This window comes from Nannobrachium achirus, assembly GCF_963921795.1.
Source record: "Nannobrachium achirus genome assembly, chromosome: 1".
Taxonomy (NCBI): domain Eukaryota; kingdom Metazoa; phylum Chordata; class Actinopteri; order Myctophiformes; family Myctophidae; genus Nannobrachium; species Nannobrachium achirus.
In genome coordinates, this window is record NC_137810.1 from 56,790,453 (window position 1) to 56,812,887 (window position 22,435).

General features: G+C 43.2%; 1 protein-coding gene across 1 annotated transcript in view; it reads right to left on the reverse strand.

The window, feature by feature from the left end:
- LOC308291858 (myosin IXB) overlaps positions 1-22,435 on the reverse strand; it is a 107,984-nt gene that overhangs the window by 54,508 nt on the left and 31,041 nt on the right. The window contains 5 exon segments of the mRNA XM_080733989.1: positions 17,246-17,706; positions 17,709-17,724; positions 17,729-17,755; positions 18,589-18,808; positions 21,228-21,449. Coding sequence (XP_080590115.1) covers positions 17,246-17,706; positions 17,709-17,724; positions 17,729-17,755; positions 18,589-18,808; positions 21,228-21,388 — 885 coding nt within the window. The 5' untranslated portion in view covers positions 21,389-21,449.

Below are 22,435 nucleotides of genomic sequence, written 5' to 3' on the forward strand. Positions count from 1 at the left end.
TTGACGATGGATGATGAAAGAGATAGTCTGAGTTCTGTCGAAACGTTCCTCATCCGTGACCAGAATCATCCTTCCAGAGTCTAACCTCGACCTGTTCAGACAGGACTGAGTGCGCTTCACAGTCAATGTGAGTGTGTGTGTCTGTATGTGCATGTGTGTGTCACTGTCAGTGTTGTTTTTGACAGCAAATTTTGATTTAGTTTTAGTCGCGTGTTAAAGGGTAGGCATAATAAGCATTGCTTCAGCCTATGCCTTTTTGGTCAGAAATGTGGCTCTATTTCGTTGAATAATTTTCTTTGTATTTTTTACTAAAAAAGATGTGTATGATGCCACAAGAATGATTGAAATAAACTAAACTAAACTAAACTAAAAAATAGTCTTTTGAATAAAATGTCATTTAGTTTTAGTCATAATTTAGTCACCTGAAAAGTATTGTTTTAGTCTAATTTTAGTCGACTAAATATCATAAGATTTTAGGCGACTAAATCTACGGTTGATTTAGTTAACTAAAATGTATTTTGGCAGGCCTTGATGACATTGTAATGGCTGATTTTACACTTGGTTGCGTGCTGAAAATAGTCGATCTACAAGCTCACAACGCGTCGCAGCGCAACACCTGAGAGCAACCAAACATAAAATGACTCTCTTCTTCACTAGTCCCTCCCTAACGTAACAGTCGAAAAGCTTTTTTCGTCATAGTGTTAGTCGACGAAATCAACTGGTGTGTGTGCACTGTGCATGTGTTGAGTGCACACATGTACACTTCTACTTAAAATTGTTGACGTAATTGTTATGTATCTTAAGTCCATTATCGGACGTAACCTGTTTATTTCTTTGGGTGTGGTCTGCCACTGCCTCAGTCGCTGTCACAGTTCCAGCATTCAGGGCCAGTTGGTGTCAGAATTGGTATTATGGGCCCTCTGGGCCGTCCAGTGTGGCTCTGACCCCTGCGCTCTCTCTCAGGCAATAATACAACCAAACCCTGGGAAATCTCTTCTGCTCTGCCCGGGCTCCTTTTGGTGATGGGACGGAATGCTAAACATGTCATAGCATACGTTCGTATTCGAACATGCCCTTCAACAGACTCTCCGATTGGCTGGGAGACTCGTCAGGTATGAGGAAGTGAATGACGCTTGCTTTTAGCCAAGCTGGGGCGCCCTTGGAAACCTGTCGTCTAATCTGCATACTATTGAAAGAGAGAGAGAGAGAGAGAGACAGACAGGGGGCGGAGACAGAGGGAGACAGAGAGACCAAAGATAGATAAAGGAGTCTCTGTCTATCTTGGTGTGTAAATACGGTGGGTGGCATTTGTTCACGTATATTTGTCACTCTGCAGTAGGAGCTTAGCTAAATATGCAGAAACGCAGATCTGTGACTAAAGCGATATGCACACAATTTCTTGTTACCTTTACTTTGGCATGTTTGTTAACCCATTGTAACTCAAGTTTTGGCAAACATGTTAATGCAACATTCATGCCTGAATAAAATAAAATTATATATACATACATCATACGTGTATACTGTATGTGTATATTATGTAATATGTGGGGGGTTGTGACACATTGTGCCGTCATTGTGCACATTTGAGTACACAAAGTACTCGCCTGTTCCTTTCTGTGGTGGGCCTGTTTTCCTGAAGCCTATTCGAGTGTACATTTCCACAGCCACTAAAGCCATACCTACCAAGAATACAATCTTTCGCCCCAATCCAGTCCCCGCCTCACACACACGCACGGACACACTCACAGACACTCGCACATCTTTCAAAACAGACAGTTTTCAAAGTGTAAGGTTATGAGCCATTTGTATCAACAAGTCAGCTACACAAACATGACAAAGCAAAACCTTTAATTACAGACACAGTACTTATAAAACATTTCATAGATGAGTCTCTTATGAACTTTGTCACGGAGGAAGCAAATTAAGTGAAGTGAAACATGACAGTATTCTGTAAGAGATGAGCGGCTGAGGTGAGTGAAATAACGATATGGCTTTGGGAAACATTTTTAAACCTTGGGACTTAAGCAAAGTAGACTTAAGATAATTATGCATCGCTAACACAACAGTGTACTTTATTACAGGCAAAATTGTATCGTTCTCAACTAGCTTTGAGCTATAGTTGCTTAGCCTTAAGTTCAGGCCTGATTTTATCAGCCTGATTTTATCAACATCATCAAAATATAACCAAAATAAACTGTTGTTCTAAGATTAAAACAGAACTAGGGCAGATATCTACATATTTTCTGTCATTTAATAATACAGACTCCTCATTAATATGCATTTTCTTGCAGAAAACTATTGAAACAGAGAAACCAAAACGGTGCTGTAATGAGTAAAAGTTCTGGGCTGGTGCCTGAGTACTAACGTATTGCACTGAGGGTCCTCCTCATCCCTTAAAAGCCCACTTGGCCTTAAGAGTTGCTGTTAAACATTTCCACACACGGTGCCAAGGCATTGACATGGGCACCTCGCAGTGGCACCGTCACTCGCACAAAGCATTCCCAACAGTCCAAACTGCCACGACTAGAATTCACACATTCATCTGGGTCAACGGTAGACACACACACACACACACACACACACACACACACACACACACACACACACACACACACACACACACACACACACACACACACACACACACACACACACACACACACACACACACACAAGGACCAACAATAACAATCATGCTTTCTGGCCAACGTACATTTACCTACAACTGTGCACAGCCAATGATTATGGGGTAGAATTGACGAACCAAGCACCAAGCTACTGTAATAAACCATATAATCACTGGTAGTTACAATAGTGAGGCAAAACACCAATGGGACTGAGAAACAAAGTAAACTGTATTTTTTAATGTCATGAATGTGAGAGGGCCTTTGGCGTGTTCACAGGATGGTGGCAATGACTGAATACCATGTGAGTAATACACAGATACACCTCTATAGTGTGCCTTGATACAGCCTAGTCGCAGTTTAGTATGTGAACGGTCACAGCTTGTCCGTATGTATCTCTGTCTGTCTGTCATGCCTGACACTGTGGTTCTATGGGTTTGTCGCTCTGACATCATGCTCTGATGTCACTGTGATGTCAGGGGAACCACTCTTAACAGAATGGGTTTGCAACTCTGACATCACGCTCTGGCTTCACTGTGATGTCACACGAACATAATCCCTTCTATGCCCATATATGGAGTTCCCTGGTGTCATCAATATTAAGCCCATATCTAACAGGGCTTCATATGGGAAATTGGGAATGCCCATATATGGAGGCCACCACAGCCACATACCACACTGGCTGGTTCTACATGGATCTCCATGTATGGGCATAAAAGGGTATGATGTCAGATGTCATAGACATCATAGGACTTTATCATAACTCTAAGCATGTTTGTGCTCTCACAGCATATCTCCATATACAGTATATGGATCTCCATATATGGGTACCAGGGGTCTCCATATAGGTAACTGGTCCGATATACATCAATGGCCGCCATATGGCCAAGAATTGGCAAGACCTCGCCCTTTAGGGCGAGGTCGCATGTCGCCCTGAAGCGTCTTACTAGTACTGTATACTGTAGAACCATTTCTATAACCTATTCTATAGAGCATCGCAGTTGAAGCCCCACCCTGTCCTCACTCTGGTGTCGGAAGCGTTTTCCGCATTCATTTCTTCCATAGACATTTCATAAAGTATTTATTTAAACGTTTTTAAGCCTTGGACAAAGCCACCTCGGCTGGAGAGGGATCATGTCAATATTCACATTTTTTTGAATGCAAAGATTAATTAGAAAGCTGAAAAAAAGGACAGGGTACAAGACTGTGTACATCATTATTTTTAAAATCGCAGAAACTACACTCCCAGAATGCCTTGCGAATGTTGTTGTTGTTTCCTGAAATACAGCCCTTAAATCACGCTCAGTTTAGTTGTCCAGGCCAGCATATGGCCTGAAATGTAGTGATTGTCATCTCTGTGGACTCTCTTATCGTCATCTTTAACACAGTGCATCATATTTGTAAAAGAAAGTATTCGCTCACGCAGTTCTGCTGATGTGCAATAATCTGCCGGGCAGACAGGGGGCAGTAAGCTACTTCCGCGGTAACCGCAAGATATGTGAAAGAAGAAGAAGCTAGACCAATCACAGACGTCGTTTTTACGTTTAGCAGCATGGGAAATGCAGTTCTTCTCCGTGCGATCTTGATTAAAACGTGTTTTTAATAAAACTAGAGTGATTGCATACATACTCGGGGTTCTACAGGAGCATATGGAACCATTTTACAACCACCAGCCTAGTGGTAAGTGTACATTGAATTGCTACGACTTTGTGGCTGATAATGAAAAATCCTATGGTAAATATGAATGGCCAGCTTGCTTCCGACACCTCACTGCGATGCTCTATAACTACACTTATAAGCCCTCAGGGTACGAATGCAAATTAATTGTTGGCTATGAACAGATTCAAAATCACAGACAGGACAGCAGCCAAAAGATTGTGTTTTTGTTAAACAACAGCAGATATTACAATGAGGACAATTGTACTGCTCCGTTTCCTTCACTCGTTGGGTGAAAGGCCAGAGAACAAACTGGGTGCTGATGATCTGATTAGTCCTGTGCAGTAAAGCATGGCACAGTTTTGCGTATTGCTTCCGGGGATGTGAATGGCAGGAAAACTATACTGCATGGGTGTCAATTGACATTTCGTACCTGGGGAAAGCATTCATGCGAGAGCATATCGTCGTTGTCGGGTGGAAACCTTGTATGTCCAAGACCGTTCGTTTTGCATTTATCGTTTTAAAAATGAACTAAACTAGTGAAAATAGCAGATCTACAAGCACACAACGCCTCGCACCGCGAGGCGTTGTGTGCTTGTAGATCGGCTGTTTTCACTACTTATGTGCGACGGCCCTGTATGATGAAGCAGGGCTTTACTTTGTGAAAGAACTTACAAATTTGAAACTTGGAGATACGAGGTTTCCACCCGACAACGACGATATATTGAATGGCAAAACATGACAATGACACAATGTTATTTCCAAGAGACAAAGCATGTTAGACACAAACTGTAGTCATTGTGCGACAGCAAATAGTCAGTTAACGACAGTGGAAAATAAACTTGTGTTGATGTCACATAGTGGGAAAAAATAAGGGGAGAAAAGATTTTGGACTGGAGCTAAATTTAGTGTAATTGCTTCAGTATGCAACTGCTGATGTTAGTAGTAAATGGTAGCTAAATGTTCTTTTAGTTGCTGTGTTGCATAAGACCCTATCAGCTTTAACTTTCTAAAATGTGTGAGTATTCTGCTGGCTCCGGATGTGGGGTGATAAACATTATTAGGCACTAAATTACTTTTATGTTATACAGACCATACCAGTTGACGAGCTATTAGTACAGTATGATGGAAGTACACTAAAGGGTTTCAAGCCCCAGTCTTGCCCCAGTGGCGTGGCGTGTCACCATGCTGGAGATATTTTCAACCCGCCCCACCCAGGCACAGGAAGGTACCACATCAAGGCCCAGCCTGTGATGTGGTCACACTAGTGCTCCCTACCACGAATAGACCCAGAAATGACCTACTGCACGCAGCTACAAGCAGACTACATTCCCTCTTGTCAGGGAATATCATGTCTTACTTATTTAGACAATTTGATTCTGAACCGATTACGAAGGCCTAACTTGTTAGTGTGCATATATGTGTTATACTGTATGGCAGGGGTCTTCAACGTTTTCAGGCCAAGGACCCCTTAGTGGAGAGAGAGATGAAGCAGGGACCCCCACATCCCATAGATACCATATACTGTAGTTTAATTGTTTGGCGGCACAATCATCAGTGTATTTTGGATTCATGTAAATTTGTGTTTTCAGATATTTAACCTCTTGAACCGTCAATACTTAATAAACTTGACCTTTCACTCTGTACTTATAACTGAGAAACACCAAACCTCTTTGACGAGGCACGAGGCGTTGTGAGCTTGTAGATCTGCTATGTCTGACAAAAATTCTCAGAATATGGACTCTAGGGTTCAAGTGGTTTATATATATATAAAAAATCAAACCTCGGTTCGAAGTGGAGCGGTGAATTTGAGCAGCTGTACCCTATGTGAGTGAGTGAGTGAGTGAGTAAACTGTGCCTGTGAGTGAGTGGTGAGTGTGCCTGGCCTGCACAAAACAGCGCCCCTCCTTTAACTAGTGTGTTGTGTGTGGCCACTCAAGGTATTGCCAGGCTACGGACATGGCCAGCCAGCCACCCACCCAGCCAGCCAGCCACCCAGCCACCCAGCCACCCACATACCCACGGACATACCTGTCTATTGGGAGCGCTTTCACCGCTCCAAAAAAAAAAAAAAGCTTCCATCACACAAAGATTTGGAGGACACCCTGTAGTAACTCTGAGGAGCCCCTAGGGGTCCCGGACCCCCTGTTGAAGACCCTTGCTGTATGGTGTGTGTGTGAGCATATGCTACAGTGACTAAAAACTCCCATCTCTTCCCATACTCATGCCCACTGCCAACACACTGTGGGCACCAAGCCTGTCCAAATATAGTCAAGGAGGGGGAAAAGTGAGACAACCTATAACAAAAAGATCAACAATGGGTCCACATACAGAATGGCCAGTTACTCCTATAGACTTCCTGAACAACAATACAATACTTTGGTGTGTGTGCAGCCCCCCCTTCCCCCCCACCTCAAGATCCTGGACCAATGGCAAAGGAGGACAACTGCAGTTACTTCCGGTAGTCGTGGGTGATCTCCTTCCTGTTAAGGAGAACTGATAGGAACTTCCTGTCTGTGAGACAGAATGGCATGGAGAGGGCTAGGGAGTGCCCATATAGAGGCTGTATTTACATGTACAGTATCATTTATGCTTTGTCGCATTGGAATTGGGCTTGTCCTGATTGTGGGAACATTCAATCAAAGCCTAATTGATTTTCTGGAATATAAGTCAGGTATTAGAAATCAATATGTCAAGTTTCAGTCAATGGCAATTAAACCCATCACTAAACACAAGTTACACCACTATGAATTTCCTTTCAGTGACAAAGGCTTTCCCATTGAAATAAATGGAAAGAATTGGTTTGTCATCTGTGATCTAAATAAAAAAAAGTATCATGCTCCAAACCCAAAACAATGACCACCAACAAAACACACATGTGCCCACAATCCCCACACAGACATAAATGGCCTTTAAAAAAAGAAAGAAAACAGGTCGATATTCACAGAGCATCCGGCTGGGTGGAGAGAGGAGGAGCTGTAGGAGTGGGAGGAGGCCCAGCTAGCTCCTTGACAAAGTGCAGAAACCACACACAGGGCTATTTGACCCATTATGATGTCATACAATCAGTTTGCAGAGCAGTGTCCATTACTGCCTGGCTGCTCATACTTTGCACTGGAGAAAACACACAAAACAGAGCAGCATAGTTGGCCTTCTTCCTGCTATCTACTTGACATCTATCCCTGAATACATTTACTGCATGAAGGTCAAACATGAATTATTATAATAATTGAATAAACATTTATTAAATGTTGATCTTTAAATTGTTACAATGTACAAAAGAGGTTCAATTGACCATTTAAAAGCATGCAGGTCAGCACATGGCTAGAGTGGTCACGATTACACATTTAAACTGACGATTGTCACACAAATACTTGCAATTAACGATTTAATTGTGTTTTTGGCATTGAAGTCTGGAACATACTGTATGAGTACAAACTTAGATTCTGTTTGTCATTTAAGCTTCATAATCACAAACTGCACAAGGCAGATTACTGACTTATTTAATCATTTTATACTTTAAAAGAATTTCTTGAAAATGGCGGAAATAGCTGATCTACAAGCTTACAACGCACTCGTGACGCATTGTAAGCTTGTAATACAGCCATTTCTGCAATTTTTCTAAAATGTTCAACATGGAAACGATTGCGATTATCTCAATCGATTAGACGATTATGTAATAATTGAGGCCTACTCATGGCTGCAACAGCCTTCAATAAGAACTGAGGCAGGTCGCCCTACAATTGTCTTTTCTCTGCAAACGGGGTTTTGAAAAAAAGTTCTGAAATGCTACTAATAAGGTAAAGTATTGTGGTTGCTGAGATGATGGTTATCTTTTCTCAGTAAAGCTGGTGGGGTTTGCAGCTGACGCAGTAAAACCTCAAATTACCTTATTCCTCTTACGAAATAGGATGCTCATACTGTATGTTTACTGGCTGTAGGCAATAGATGCTTTGATGCTGATACAGTTATAAAGATAACGTTTGGTTTCTTGTTTGAATTATCCACAACTATTCACAATTTATTAAAAACTGCTGCTGAATATCATGCCATATGTTGCACCTTTTTAGGACTAAAATAAATAAGAAATGACGTCTTGCCGTCCCAAGTAATGTCGTTTTCCCCAACGCTACTTCCGGCCCGGGTACGGCAGCAGAATTAATTCAATTTTCTCCAAACACAGACTGTATTAAATATAACCAAATATCATAACTAAATAATACAGAGCCACCACCCACCCAGACAGTATGCCAAGGCTCATTTGTTTTATTTTGGAACACAGTTCTTCTATTACGCGATAAAAAATTCTAGGATATTTCATGGGGAAAAAAATCTTCCCCATGCCAGAAGGTGTGGTGAAAGACTATTAACTGCAATAACATAACATAAAACAACTTTGTGGAGATACTTCTGCAGCCTACTGGCTGCATGAGGCACAACACATTTTCTCTGCAAGATCGGTCCAGCAGTTTGCGAGATTAGGTCCAGACACACAGCCAGACAGACAGAGACAGACAGATAGACTGCCTTTAAGATGGCTAGACCAGGGGTTTTCCAAGTGGGTGACGGCAACCCAGTACTTGTAGTTTAAACTACAAAGTACAAAGTTATTTTCAGTCAGTTCTAACCTAAATGGCTATTATCTCAACGTTTTCCTCGCAACATAATCACTAAAATCTCGTCACTGTCACGCTAGCCTCGGAAACCCAGACTTTTATTTTCTGTCACGCAGAAACCTCTGTCGCACAAAACTAGTCGAAAACAGCCGATCTACAAGCACACAACGCCTCGCGATGCGAGGCGTTGTGTGCTTGTAGATCTGCTGTTTTCACTAGTTTAGTACATTTTATAGATGATAAATACATAACGAACGGTTTTGGACATACAAGGTTTCCACCCGACAACGACGATATGCTATAAATTTAAGGTGCTGGAAGTGAAAATTATAATGTAGGGGTGCCTCGTATTTAAAAAAAATATTTATGGGGTGCCCTGAGACAAAAAAGTTTGGGAACCCCTGGGCTAGACGTCAGCAGAGCCATGCTGTAAAAAACTAAAATAACCTACAAAATAAGGCCATGGCTACACGGAGCTGGATATTTCTGAAGCTAGACATGTTTTTGTGCTGTTGGGGCTTGCAGCCACATGAAGCTGGATATTTCGGCCGCGAAGCTGGATATTTTTTAAACCGGATAAATAAGTGAAGACATTGAAAAATATCCGATTCACTGGATCCGTGTAGACACGGCACCCGGATATCTCTTAAGACTTTACTGTGTGTGTGAGATTGTCCCCCAGTGGAGGTCTGGGGACTCTGACCTAGATATCTTTCTCATGTGGACCTAGATATTTTTCTGTGTGGATATCTGAAAAACCAGGATATATGAAAAATCCAGCTCTGTATAGCCATGGCCTACATGTGTACAGCCAGTGTCAAATGGCTCCTATTAATTACTAATAAATATAAAATAGCCATTATTAACCCACTAACAAACTACATGTTTTAAATGTAAACCTCTCTCAGAGTAAAGATTTTCCCTTTACTTATTTTCCCCTGAGGGAAAAATAAAGGTATCTATCTAAAGAACCCCATGACAGCAGTTCAATGACAGAAACCCATCATAGACTATTTTGAAAAACTCCAGGTGTCAGACTATTGGAGGTGGGTCCTGCTGTTATTAAAAAGAAAAGCCATTCAAATCCTTGCATAGAAAAACCTGACACGGGGAGAAAAGTATAACAGAGGAGAGGAGTAACCGGTCAAACCGGTTCAGCAGTAAAATGTAACTTAGAGCACAGCGCCTTCAAGGTGAGCTGGTTAGTTTGTATAGAAGCTCTAATCAATGCTACGCATCGTTGCTATCTGGCAGAGACCTTGTATCTCCATATTTCTACCTTATTTTCATGAAGTACTACTTCGTCATACAAGGGTGTTGCACAAAAGTAGTGAAAATAGACCTACTGTACAATATCACAACGTTACATTGGAGATTTAAAATAGTAACAAAAAAGGAACTTTTTTAAACATACAAGGTTTCCAGTTTCCACCCGACAGCAACAATATCACTAAATTTCCCCCTTGGGATAATAAAGGTATCTATCTATCAAATACTTTACAATATATGTTATACTGTATGGCAAAGGTCTTCAACCTTTTCAGGCCAAGGACCCCTTAGTCGAGAGAGAGAGATGAAGCAGGGACCCCCACATCCCATAGATACCATATACTGTCGTTTGGCGGCACAATCATCAGTGTATTTTGGATTCATGTAAATTTGTGCTTTCAGATATTTAACCACTTGAACTGCTCTTTTTCTTCCCTACACCAAACCTCTTTGCCGAAAACAGCCGATCTACATTTGAAACACTACGCAGATTTGACCTGGGAAAACTATCGAAGAGAACAGAACAGAACTAAAATAGAATACAGTAGAATAGAACAGAAAACAGCAGAAGAAAAGTGGTGCAATCCATTGAAGGCCAGCAGTTCTGCTAAATTCTGCAGTAGGCTATTTCAGGGCAGGCCTACTGCAGTATGTGCCAGCAGAGGAAACTACAGAGAGCCCACAGTCAGAGTCAAACTCCAGAAACACTGATCTCATCTCTTTAAAATGTGACCCTGGGCTAGAGAGCTCCCCTCCATGACACACACACATACATGGGGCTGTTAAGTATGACATCATTTTGTAGGCAGAGGAGAATTTCTGCCCCCAGTTTCCGTGAATCTTTTTACTATTTTTACTATTTACACATTTTTCTTCTCTTTGTTGTTGAAAGGAAAGTGTTAGAATTATACTTTAGTCGTTATTTTTGTCTCGGATCTGTTGAAATAGCGAGGGACAGAAAATGCTCTGGGGGCAGAGTTCTCCTCTGCCTACAAAATGATGTCACGGCTTAAAAGCCCCATAGACACACACAGGAACTTCCATGTGCACATAATGCATGCACATGATCAGTGGGTGAAACATAGCACTAAATAGCTAGGGTTAAAGGTTCCATTACCACTGAGGGAGGCCACCCATAAAAGTATATTACAAACACACGCACTGCTAACATTTTAACTATTGTAACCTAAAGCATCCAAGAAGAGAAAGGGAATAAATAATGTCTTTTCAAAGTGAAAATCAGCTGGAAAGCACCACAGAACTCAAGGTTTCAGGAAAGAGACCAACGGCAGGGAACATAATTTGAGATGAACCAGTAAGACTCCCTAATCGGGAGATAAGCGACCGTAGGTCACTTATCTCCACAAATAGGGCAAACATTTTTTATTCCATAAACTTCCTGATCCATGTTGATGACATGAGTGTAGACATACTGTGTAGTGATTTTCGGGCCAAAACTGTAGGAGCAGTGGCCAAAAATGTGTTTTAAAAATCGGCCTGTAGGTGGCGCTAGAAGAGGGCCATGTGAGAAATGAGGGGTGGGCTGTCCGCGTTGCCTTGGCGGACGAATAGGTACTGGCCCCGGCTCTCCCGGACGCTCCTAGCCTGAGTTACGGCATTTTATGTGAGCTGCAGTGGCAGGGGGTCCTCCACTGGGGGCGCCACCACTTTTGCATCCGTTCTGGAGCACCAGGAGTCGGTGGTCCCCAGGAATTCCCCGTGAGCAGCTCCGTTGGGGTGGTCATTTGGTCATTTTTGCACATTTGGAATTTTTTTTACACCTGGGGGTCCCCCAGGGACCTGGGGGTCCCTGGAACTCCGGGGGTCCTTGGAGGTTGTAGTTTGGCAGGCAAGGAGTTTGTGTGGAAATTTTGGCATGGATCGGGCCAACGGTGGCCGAGATATGAGCAGGCCAAAAGTGTGACGTGTGAGGTGTGACTGACGGACGCACGGACACCTCGAGCAGCTTTCTGTAGTAAGATGCGACCTACGGTCGCAATTATTACTTCCCCTGTAAAACTAGTTCTTGTTTCGTGTCAGCAGTCTTATGACAGTGCAGCGAAGATTCTTTCACAAAAATCCTAGCTGGCCCTTTGAACGGAATTGAACGCAGCTGAGTTGAGCTGATCGAGTACATCAACAATTTACAATGTAGACAAAGGAGGACACAAGTCAAGTAACCTCTTCCTGTTAAGCCTTGTAACCTTTCTGAACTCTGACACAATGCACTTCCAGTGATGATGGCAATGCTGCTGGGCCGGGTACAGCTGTTAAAAAGATAACCAGTATGGAGCCTGGTCTCCCTGACTGCGTCAACTGGTTCCCAGTTGGAATCCCATCTCTATATCTGGTTCCTCCCCAGACTAGACCAGACCAAGACCCGTCTCCATGTCTGTCCCCAGACCACAGCTCTGGACCAAGGGAACCAGTCCAGCACACTGCATTATTTGGGGCTTGCATGGCAGAGTGGCAGTCCCGTCTGCCAAGGGGACCAGAACTCTGCTGACAGAAACGGAAAAAAACCTAAAATCCCTCCTCCCTCCTCCTCCTCCAGAACCAGAGACTCTGACAGACTGACAGGCATCAAGGGACCAGAGCGTCTCTCATCCCGCTGCCTTTGAAGGTTGCAGTGCTCCTCGGAGGGGAGCCTCACCACTGCAGAGTCAGTGGGTTTTGAAACAAATGGAGACAGACACTGTTAAAGGACTGATGGATGGATGGCCGAATGCCTCCTGCCAGAAGAATGACTCCAGCTGCACTTTATTCTACCAACACGCAGTAAATGTTTAAGATGATACTTTTGCAAATGCATGTTCCCAATTCCCATCGACTGTAAGTCACTTCTGTTCAGTTCGACTTCATTCTCCTCCGTCGAGCGTCAAACTGTGAGGCAGCTCCTGGCAGGGGTGTCACACCAAATTCTGGGCCCTGGGTACAAGCATTCACTGTGGGCCCCCCATGAATGTTCTTCATAGGGGGAGGGGGTTTAACCTATTTATACTGGGGACGCATTATTTTGCCCTTTAACTATTGAAAAATTGCAGATATACAAGCTCACAGCGCAGCACCGAGTGCCGCGATGCAAGCTTGTAGATCTGCTATTTTTGGAAAATCATTTAGGTTTTTCAGTCTTTGAAAAGGTCTTAGAAAAACCTATGTTTCTACGTCAGTGGTGCAGCTGGTGCTCAAACAAGGACCCCCAAAATTATATGTATTTGGCCACGGACACCCATCTCAAAATACTTTTACTTCCAGGGACCCCCAGAAGCAAAAATTGAATTACAAATGTTCGCTTAAAAAAATACATATATTTAAAGATTTGCACACATTTTCAGGACTTTTCAAAAATAGCAGATCTACAAGCTCGCAGCGCGGCACTCGGTGCCGTGCTCGGAGCTTGTACATCTGCCATTTTTCAATAGCTGACGTATAAAATAATTAAGGCCCCTCCACCTTGGGCCCTAGTAACTCAGTCCCACTTTCCCCCCCCTTGTGACGCCCCTGCCTGGCGGTCCATGGAACAGACCAACACAGGTCAGGGAGTTTTCTCTGTTGAATTTTACTTCTAATAAACGACATTCCTGGTAAGGCTTTGCTGGCTGAGGCCCTATTTTTTAGCTACATTGCTGAGGAATAGAACACAGGGATGCATTTATTGTCAGATTAAGACCGAGGCACATTCGAATACAACTCCAAGGGACAGCTACTGAATCACGGAAGACTGCTACAATTTCCATCGCCATGCGTCTGTTGATTCTTGTCGGTTTGTACAGCTATAGTTTTTCCTACCCGACCAACTTAAAAAAAATGTCACACAAACACACACACACCCCCCTGAAGGTCCTGTAATAGATGCCACACAGTAAGAACTGTAGGGTGGTCAAAACAATGATTTCAACATCATGATGATAACAATAACGGCTCTGAGTCAACACTGGCCATTCTCTGCTGCACAACGAGTAGGAGTCATGTGGAGTCACAATGATAATCACCGTAATAACCCTGCTTTTCGGTCTGACCCGGAGGTAAATCCTTCCATATGTGAAAGTCCCTTTCTCATTACAGAGAATACATACAAAACTCTCTGCCACGTAGCTGCGGGATCAAATTAGAAAACCACACAAAAAAACTAACCGGGCCTCTATGATGCAACCTTGAGTTGTCAAAGTATGGGAAAGGCAACAGATGCAAGCATGTTTATGTTCAGTATGTGTCTGCACAAGTGCCTCTAATCACCCTAAACACAACAGAGCTGTATTTGGCCACTAGGTCTGACTGTCCCTCAGTTTTACTGGCTACAGTCCAAATGTATACAGGAGACATGTGTAACTGCTGCGGATGTACAATGGGATATACAATGCAATAATATGAATCCTAACAGTTCATTGTTGCCATTTTCAAGACACTTGCTTTCATAATATGACAAAGCTGACAGGCCAACAGAAATATAAAACAGATGCATGGACTTGCTTTCTTCCACAATCTAAAAATCAAATCATGTCAATCTCCAGTTTGGATCTTGGACTTCATGTGAGCAGCCTGATCACAAAACTGATGTCATCTACGATCAGTCGTGACATATGACATGACATACATCTTCGAAGTATGCCTCCAAAATTGGTTTGAGCCTGATCAGAGATTCAGAGAGTCAAATACTACAAAAAGTATCAAACCGAACGTGAAAAGGTATTTCTGGTGCCTATTGGCTGGATGCAGAAGAGATCTGGTGCTGCTCGGTTTGCAAGATTAACTCCTGACACCCAGACAGAGAGACCGACCTCCTGCAGAGCTACGCCGTAAAAATTCTTTGGCTACAGGGGACCACTCCTGCTCCTCACCACTCCTGCTCCTCTCTATCAATAGGAAAGGGACTCTCAGTCTAGTCAATCACTGTCTAGTCAATCACACTAACAAAAGGAGACTCTTCTGTCTGTTTAGAGTCCATACGACACTCACACTCGGGCAAACAATCAGCTATCTATCTATGAACCTTTATCAACTACTATTGGCTTTTCACAAAGGCATTTGTATTGTCACATATAACACGAATAATGTACTGGGGGAAAAAACTATTCATTCTCTCATGATTACATTATAACATGAGAAAAAAACACAACGCTTTAAAATTCTTTCATACTGTAGTTCATGAAAAGGCTATTCTGATGATTTATGGAAAAATACTATTGTGGGCGGTCCAACAGCTTTCAAGGCTCGTTTATTTCTTGAGATCCATGCTATATTTTTCTTTTATGCACCACCAAAGTGGGATTTTTTCCCCCTTTCCCTCCGACGGTAATCAAAGCTAGTATCAGGCCCAAAACATCTGCTTCAGCCTAGACGAGAGTCACTAGACTGGAGTCAGTCAGTCTGTGTCTCTGCTTGCAGAAACATCTCACCTCTCACAGAGTGGGAAGTGGAACAAAGTCACCTGATCCAACATGCTGACCACAAAGACACAGCGGCTGTTAGTCAACAAGCCTCCTACATTAACAAATTAAGTGTGTGTGAACTCTAGTTCTACATAGATCTAGGCAGAAAATGACGTTAATGTCATTGGCAATGTAAAAAGACAGATTAGTGCATGATCCGCAGCCATCACGATCAGCAGGATCTGAATGTCCTTCAAAGTAGAGAGGCGTCTGTGTTGTCTTCAAGACATCAAGTTGGCTCAGCTGCAGTCCTCCTAGATAACAAACAGTCTTATCTTCTATTCTCAGCATTGTCAGGATGAGGCCACGCAAAGTGTTAACAACTTAAATCGTCAAGCGTCACACTTCCCATTCTCTCTTTCACTTCTTCTTTCAGGCAGAGTCCATATTCTCTGACGGTGTCTCCTTCACTAACCACAGAGAAGCACATACGTAGCCTGGGGCCAGCCTATGTACTAATGCAGCTAACTAACTGCAGTATCTATTCCCATTCCATTCCATTCCCTCCTTGTTTTAACATGGCTGGGATGTCTGGCTCAGCTAGGCTAGCACATACAGTACGTACATACACATACAATGATACAACCCCCCTCAGCTAAAACAATCGCAGGGCAACAAAGGAGCCCTGCAGCTCTGTACAGAAGGAAAAGACATTAGATCAGGAATATAAAGGATCTCTGGGACGATCATGTGATGCTATATAACCACACTGCTGGAAGTAATTATCATCCATTCAACTGAGACAGAATTCAGTGTATTTTGAGGCCTGTGTGTGTGTGTGTGTGCGCGTGCGTGCGTGCGTGCGTGCGTGCGAGCGTGCGCGCGCGCGTAGGTGTGTGCGTGTGTGTGTGCGCTTGTGTGTGTGCGTGCACAGCATCCGTCCTGAGAAGGACTCATTCCTCAGTGTTGGAAGTGACTAATAACAATGAGCTGTGCATTTCAGCCCTCATTAAGGCCATTGCAGAAGTGATACTAAACTTAACTATGTGTGTGTGACCATCAACAGTAATTGATCATCTTTTCATAATGTCATACAAGTTGTTCTCCATGACTGATGCTGTACTCTCACGCTCTTCCACATGAAAGCAAGCACTATACAGTAGCAAGGAAGAAATTGCTACCAAGCCAACGTATCCTCTCTGTAAACTTTTAAGTTCAAAACAAAACTAAAATCTCTTATATACACAGGAACACTAATTAGTAGCCTACAGTATATTCCAAAACGAGTCAACGGATTTCACTTTTACACGCCAACAAGATAATAGAAAAGGAGATCTAATGATCACTGGACACCTGCATAAATAATGGATTGCATTTTTACTGCGCTTTTCTAAGCAAGTTGAGCTTGGTCCATTCGTTCATACATTGGGAAGTGAAGCGGCGAACATTCGACGCCAGCGCCAGTTCCCACATTCACACACCAATGGTGGCAAGCTTGCACCGACCCAACTCATTGGAGGCAATGTGGGGTTCAGTGTCTTGCCCAAGGACACTTCCCGGAGGAGCCGGGATTTGAACCGCCGACCCACCGAACCACGGATCATTGGCCAACCTGCTCTACGTCCTGAGCCACAGCCGCCCCCAAATGATTTCTAGAGTAGACAATCCTAACAGCAAAAGACAAACGTTAGGCGGTATGGTGTCAGCTCACCTCCAGGACAGGTCCAGCCCCCAGTATGGTCCTCTCCACCCCGCTGGCGTAGCCCTTCTGGCTGAGAGCAGTCAGACAGTGGATCAAGAAGTTGGTGCTTTGAGTCTTTCCCGAACCGCTCTCTCCGGAGATGACAATGCACTGGTTGAGCCTCTTCCTGAGCATGGCATAGTATGCCACGTCCGCGATGGCAAAGATATGAGGCTCCAGCTTGCCCAGTTGGTGGTTCTCGTACATCTTGACGTACTTGGGGTTGTAGATGGGCAGGAACTTGAAGGGATTGATGGCGATGAGGATGCTGCCCGCGTAGGTGTAGATCTTCTTCTTGTGGAAGCGCATGCGCAGGTTGTTGAGGATGCTCTCCTCGTTGAGGGCGGGCAGGTTGCAGAGGTCTGCAAAGTCGTCCTGTGGAGGGGGGAGGAAGCCCCTGGCGGTCAGCCTCTGGGCTTGCTGCTCCTTGGACAGGGCTGGGAGGTGGACATACTGAATAACACCATCGTTGTTCCTCTCCTGCAGCATGGGGAAGCAACAAACCTTTTCAACCTTTTGGTATATTTTCAAACATGTATACAGGTAGATGCACAGAGGTAGCAACTGTAAATGTGATATGAATTAATGCACAGAACTGCAGTTTCTTTTGTGTAAAGTTGTGAAATGCACAAAGATGAATTGAGCTGACCCGACTAAATTCAACAGTCTACATCGTGAGTAGGGATGGGACGATATGAATATTTCACGTCACGATTATTGTGACCAAAGAAATTGCGATTTACGATATTATTGCGATTATCCTGGGGTGGAACATCTGCCAAAAAAATTTGCAGATCTACAATCTCACAACGTTGGGAGCTTGCAGATCGGCAATTCTTTGGCAGAGATTTGGCAGAGTGAAGAAAAGACTACCCAATATGTTATTTCCAGGTCCGTTTTACCAATTAGAGGGTATTAAATGGTACCGGATATGCAGCTCGGCAAATAAATGGTGAATTCATCCCAATGCATGACGGAGGACGATCTCACGATAAATTGAAATCTCCACAATACGATTATTGTGGATACGATTTATAATCGTGAGTTCCCAACCTCGGTCAGCCCCAGGTTTCCCACAAAATAAGATAACGGGGGTGATGCCAACCTGAGGTTGGCATCATGGACTTTATATTCCGTTAATTTCATGGGCACTAAATGAGTTAACACAAGCCCTTTTGGCCAATCAATGTGAGAAGTTACAGATTTTTTTCCTTGGCTTGTGTTTTTTATCACGATAAACGATAATAGCAATTATCGTCCCATCCTTAATCATGAGTTCCCAACCTCGGTCAGCCCCAGGTTTCCCACTATACCTGCAGTAAGAAGTAAAAACCCATGTTCTGAGGATGTTCGTCCTGGGCCTTCCGGGGCCACAGCAGTACCCTCTGCACCGGCAGGTCCCCGGCCTCCAGCACCCATTCTTCTCCGCCGCATTCCTTCACCTCTGCCAGCACGTAGAGACGGCCAGGGTCCAGCCCCAGCTCTGAGGTCGCATCCTTAATCACAGAGGCTGCTGAAGCATCCTTCGGCACTCTGAGGGGAGAATGAAGCAGGTTACTTAATAAATGTGATCCATATACAAGATTACCCTATTAACATTTATGAACTAAAATGTGCTCAGCAGAGCACGGTGGGAGTTTGTCCATGAGGTGCTGTGGTGATTCTGGCTCCACGTCCCCTTTGGCCAATATAACTTCATGATGCAAACCTCCTGGGCCCATGATGAACTTAATCTTTGCAGACGTTTAGAGCATTTTTGTGACAGACTACTACATCTATTAACACAAGCCCTTTTGGCCAATCAATGTGAGAAGTTAGATTTTTTTCCTTGGCTCAGGACACACTTTTCCAGCAAGTTTTGTGCAAACAGTCAGACGGACGTACAGACAAACAGACGGGAGGAAAAACATTGCCTCTTTGTAATGAAGAAAATAGAAATAATGTTACTTTTGGCTTGTTTTCTTTGCTCATGGACGACAATGGAAACAAGCCCCACGGGGTTTTTGTGAAAGCTTTTTAAAATAATAATGATGCATAATCCCTCTGCATTTAACTCCTCCTAAGTAACAGGAGCAGTGGGGACTACGGGGGCAGCGCCTCGGGGAGCAGTGCTCAGGGACACCTCTAGGGCTGTCACAATTATTACATTATTATCGTCTAATCGCAATTATTTGAGGTAATCGCAATTATTTTGCATTGTCGTCATAATCGTTTCCATGTTGAGAAATGTTAATATAGTTACAACACTTTCAAAAAGTTGTGGAAATAGCAGATCTACAAGCTTGTGAGCTTGTAGATCGGCTATTTCCACTAGCTTGTAGATCAGCTTTTTTTTCCACTATCAATGTTCTATTTTAAGTATAAAGTTGTCAAATATGTCGGTAAATTCTTTGTACATTTAAGTTACGTGTCATAATTTCCAGGTGCAACGTCAAAGCCTAAAAGCCAAACAGAAATGTAATTGTCAACGACAAATACACAATTAAATCGTTAATCGCAATTATTTGAGTGACAATTAATCGCCATGTAAAATGTCATAATCGTGACAGCCCTAGACACCTCAACACATTGCTGAGGCCTGGGATCGAACCTGGAACCTCTGGCTTTCCAGGCGAGTTCTCTAACCATTCAGCTATGGCCAGTTGGCCACCCATAGTTTTTACTGTACACCTGTACTGATTCAAAGTAACTGCTAAAAGTATCAATCAATCAAACCGAACGGTCTGTTATGTCAGTGGCTCTAAAAGTGGGGTGTGGGGACCCCCAGGGGTCCTTGAAGAGGTTCCGAAGCTAAACCAGTCCATATAATGTACAGTAGCATCAAAACCAGCTTCACCACCTTAAGGTCACAACGTGTCGTGATGCGCCACATTGTGCATGTTGAGCTGCCATTAAAATCTTGAAGCCTTGAAAAATTGAACTATTAATTTACCGAATGTCATCACTGATACTAAACAGTGTCGCCACCATGGTAACAATGCCCAACTGACATCACTGACTGACATCACTACAGTGCCCAAATGTGGAGATGACATCACACTGGCCTGGACATGGAACACCATATATGGGCATAAAAGAGTGCCAGGCAGCCACACAGCCAGACAGACGGATACAACAGGTATCTCACAACTGGATATCTATTGATGGTGACTATTCCTCCCAACGGGAACCGGTCTGGGTTCTCCAACATTACGGAGCCTCCTACATTCAATCCAGGGTTTCCTGCAGCACTTTACAGAAAACCCCCCCGCCCCCCCAAGGGTATAAAAAAAAAAAAAAAAAAAAATTCAAAAAAAATTTTTTTTTCAAAAAAACTTTTTGGACCTCCAACAATGTACTAGGCATGATCGCGATCGCGAAATTGCATGTTTAACCCCCATACCAACCCTATCTTTCAAACATGGCAGCCATGTTTGTTTACATTTGAAGAAAACATAAGGGCTGGTATCTCCTGAATGCCTGAACGGATTTCCAAGCGAATTTTTTTTGTTTGAAAGCTGTGAAAAGCGTGTACATGCATAGTGCATCATCTGTGCACGAATTCGTACACCAGCGTGCACACTATTTTTTTAACCCTTTGGTGGCGAACCGGCAATATAAGTTATTCAATGTTGAATAAATGTGGATGATAGCATGTAGTTGTGTTTTCCGTCATCATGGGCACATTCATGTGTTTTTTATAGGGCAAAAATAAGAATTAATATTAAAAATTAAGTGAATTAATTACTCGAATTAATTAATTAATTATCAAAAATTTTCGGCTAACGCGCTTCGCGCGTGCGCCATGAGATCCCCCCCTGGTCAAGACTTTTTCCTGCAGGAAACCCTGCAATCCCTCATCGCACACCCCCGGGCACAGGACTAGTGTGTAATAACTTAGCAGTGTGCAAAGTCTGCAGTGCAAACCCCCATTTAGGGGTCCTTGACATGAACACGAGGTTGTGTCACCAACCTGAGGCGGCAGCAGCAGGTAGACGCCTGCAGGGCAGACAGCCGAGGGTAGATCTGCAGTAGGTAAGAGCGGCCGTCCAGGGAGCTAGCTGCCTCCACTCCCCCTCCTCCTCCTCCTCCTGCGTTCGATGCCATGCTGGCAGCGCCATCTCTGACACTCATTCTGAGCCAGGGGGAGTGGCCTCAGCATGCCGCACCCACTGCCACGCTCACCACACAGCACCTGGGGAACACATTCACACATGGGATTCATTACGTCACTTGGTATTTCATGGTATAGATTCTGTTATAATAAGAACATGTATTATGTTTCATGTTACCCATTTGGCCTAGAATTATATTGAAAAATCAATAGAAGCTCACAGCGTGGCACCAAGTGCCGCGCTGTGAGCTTGTAGATCTGCTATTTTTGAAAAATCGAGATTCTTTTGTTTTCTTATAGATTCTTATAGTCTTTGAATATATTTTTTTTCAAAGCGAACATTTGCTTCCGGGTGGTCCCTGCCTGGAACAGCATATTTTGAGATGGGGGTCCGCAGTCAAATACATTTTGGGGGTCCTTGACATGAAAAGGTTTGAGAACCACAGATTTAGAAGAAGGATTTTAGTAGACAGTTATAGAATCGGGTCAAAAATATTCAAAGACTTGCACAAAATTTCACAATTAAAAAAAATATAGATCTACAAGCTCGCAGCACGGCACTCGGTGCCACACTGTGGCTGCGTTCAGGTCTAAATGGCTTTTTAAGTCAATTGTATTTCATGGTATACATCCTGTTATAATAATAACATGTATGATATTTCATGTTAAATTATACACACAGTAACACAGTAGTAGAAGGTTTAAGTGTTCAGCACCAGAGAAAGATAGAGAGAACATTGACCTTCGCTTGTAACTTCCATGCTTGCAAGTTGCAACATAACTGCAGGATGATCTGATTCAGAAGAAATTCCAACAAAACTGTAGCAATGATTTTACTATATTACAGACACAGACACTTAAATAGTCCACATTCCAGAGGGGGGCATTCCAAGTTCCAACATGGAACAAAAGGCCTAACAATTAGTCACCCTGGCATTTTAAAGTGCAAACAAAAAATATGTTTTTGTTTTAAACAAAGTTGACCAAAGGAAAGACAAAGTTAGACTATGGCTGCCTTTAGTTAACATTCTAAATGTAAACTCTGCTTGAGCCTAAATGTTTGTCTT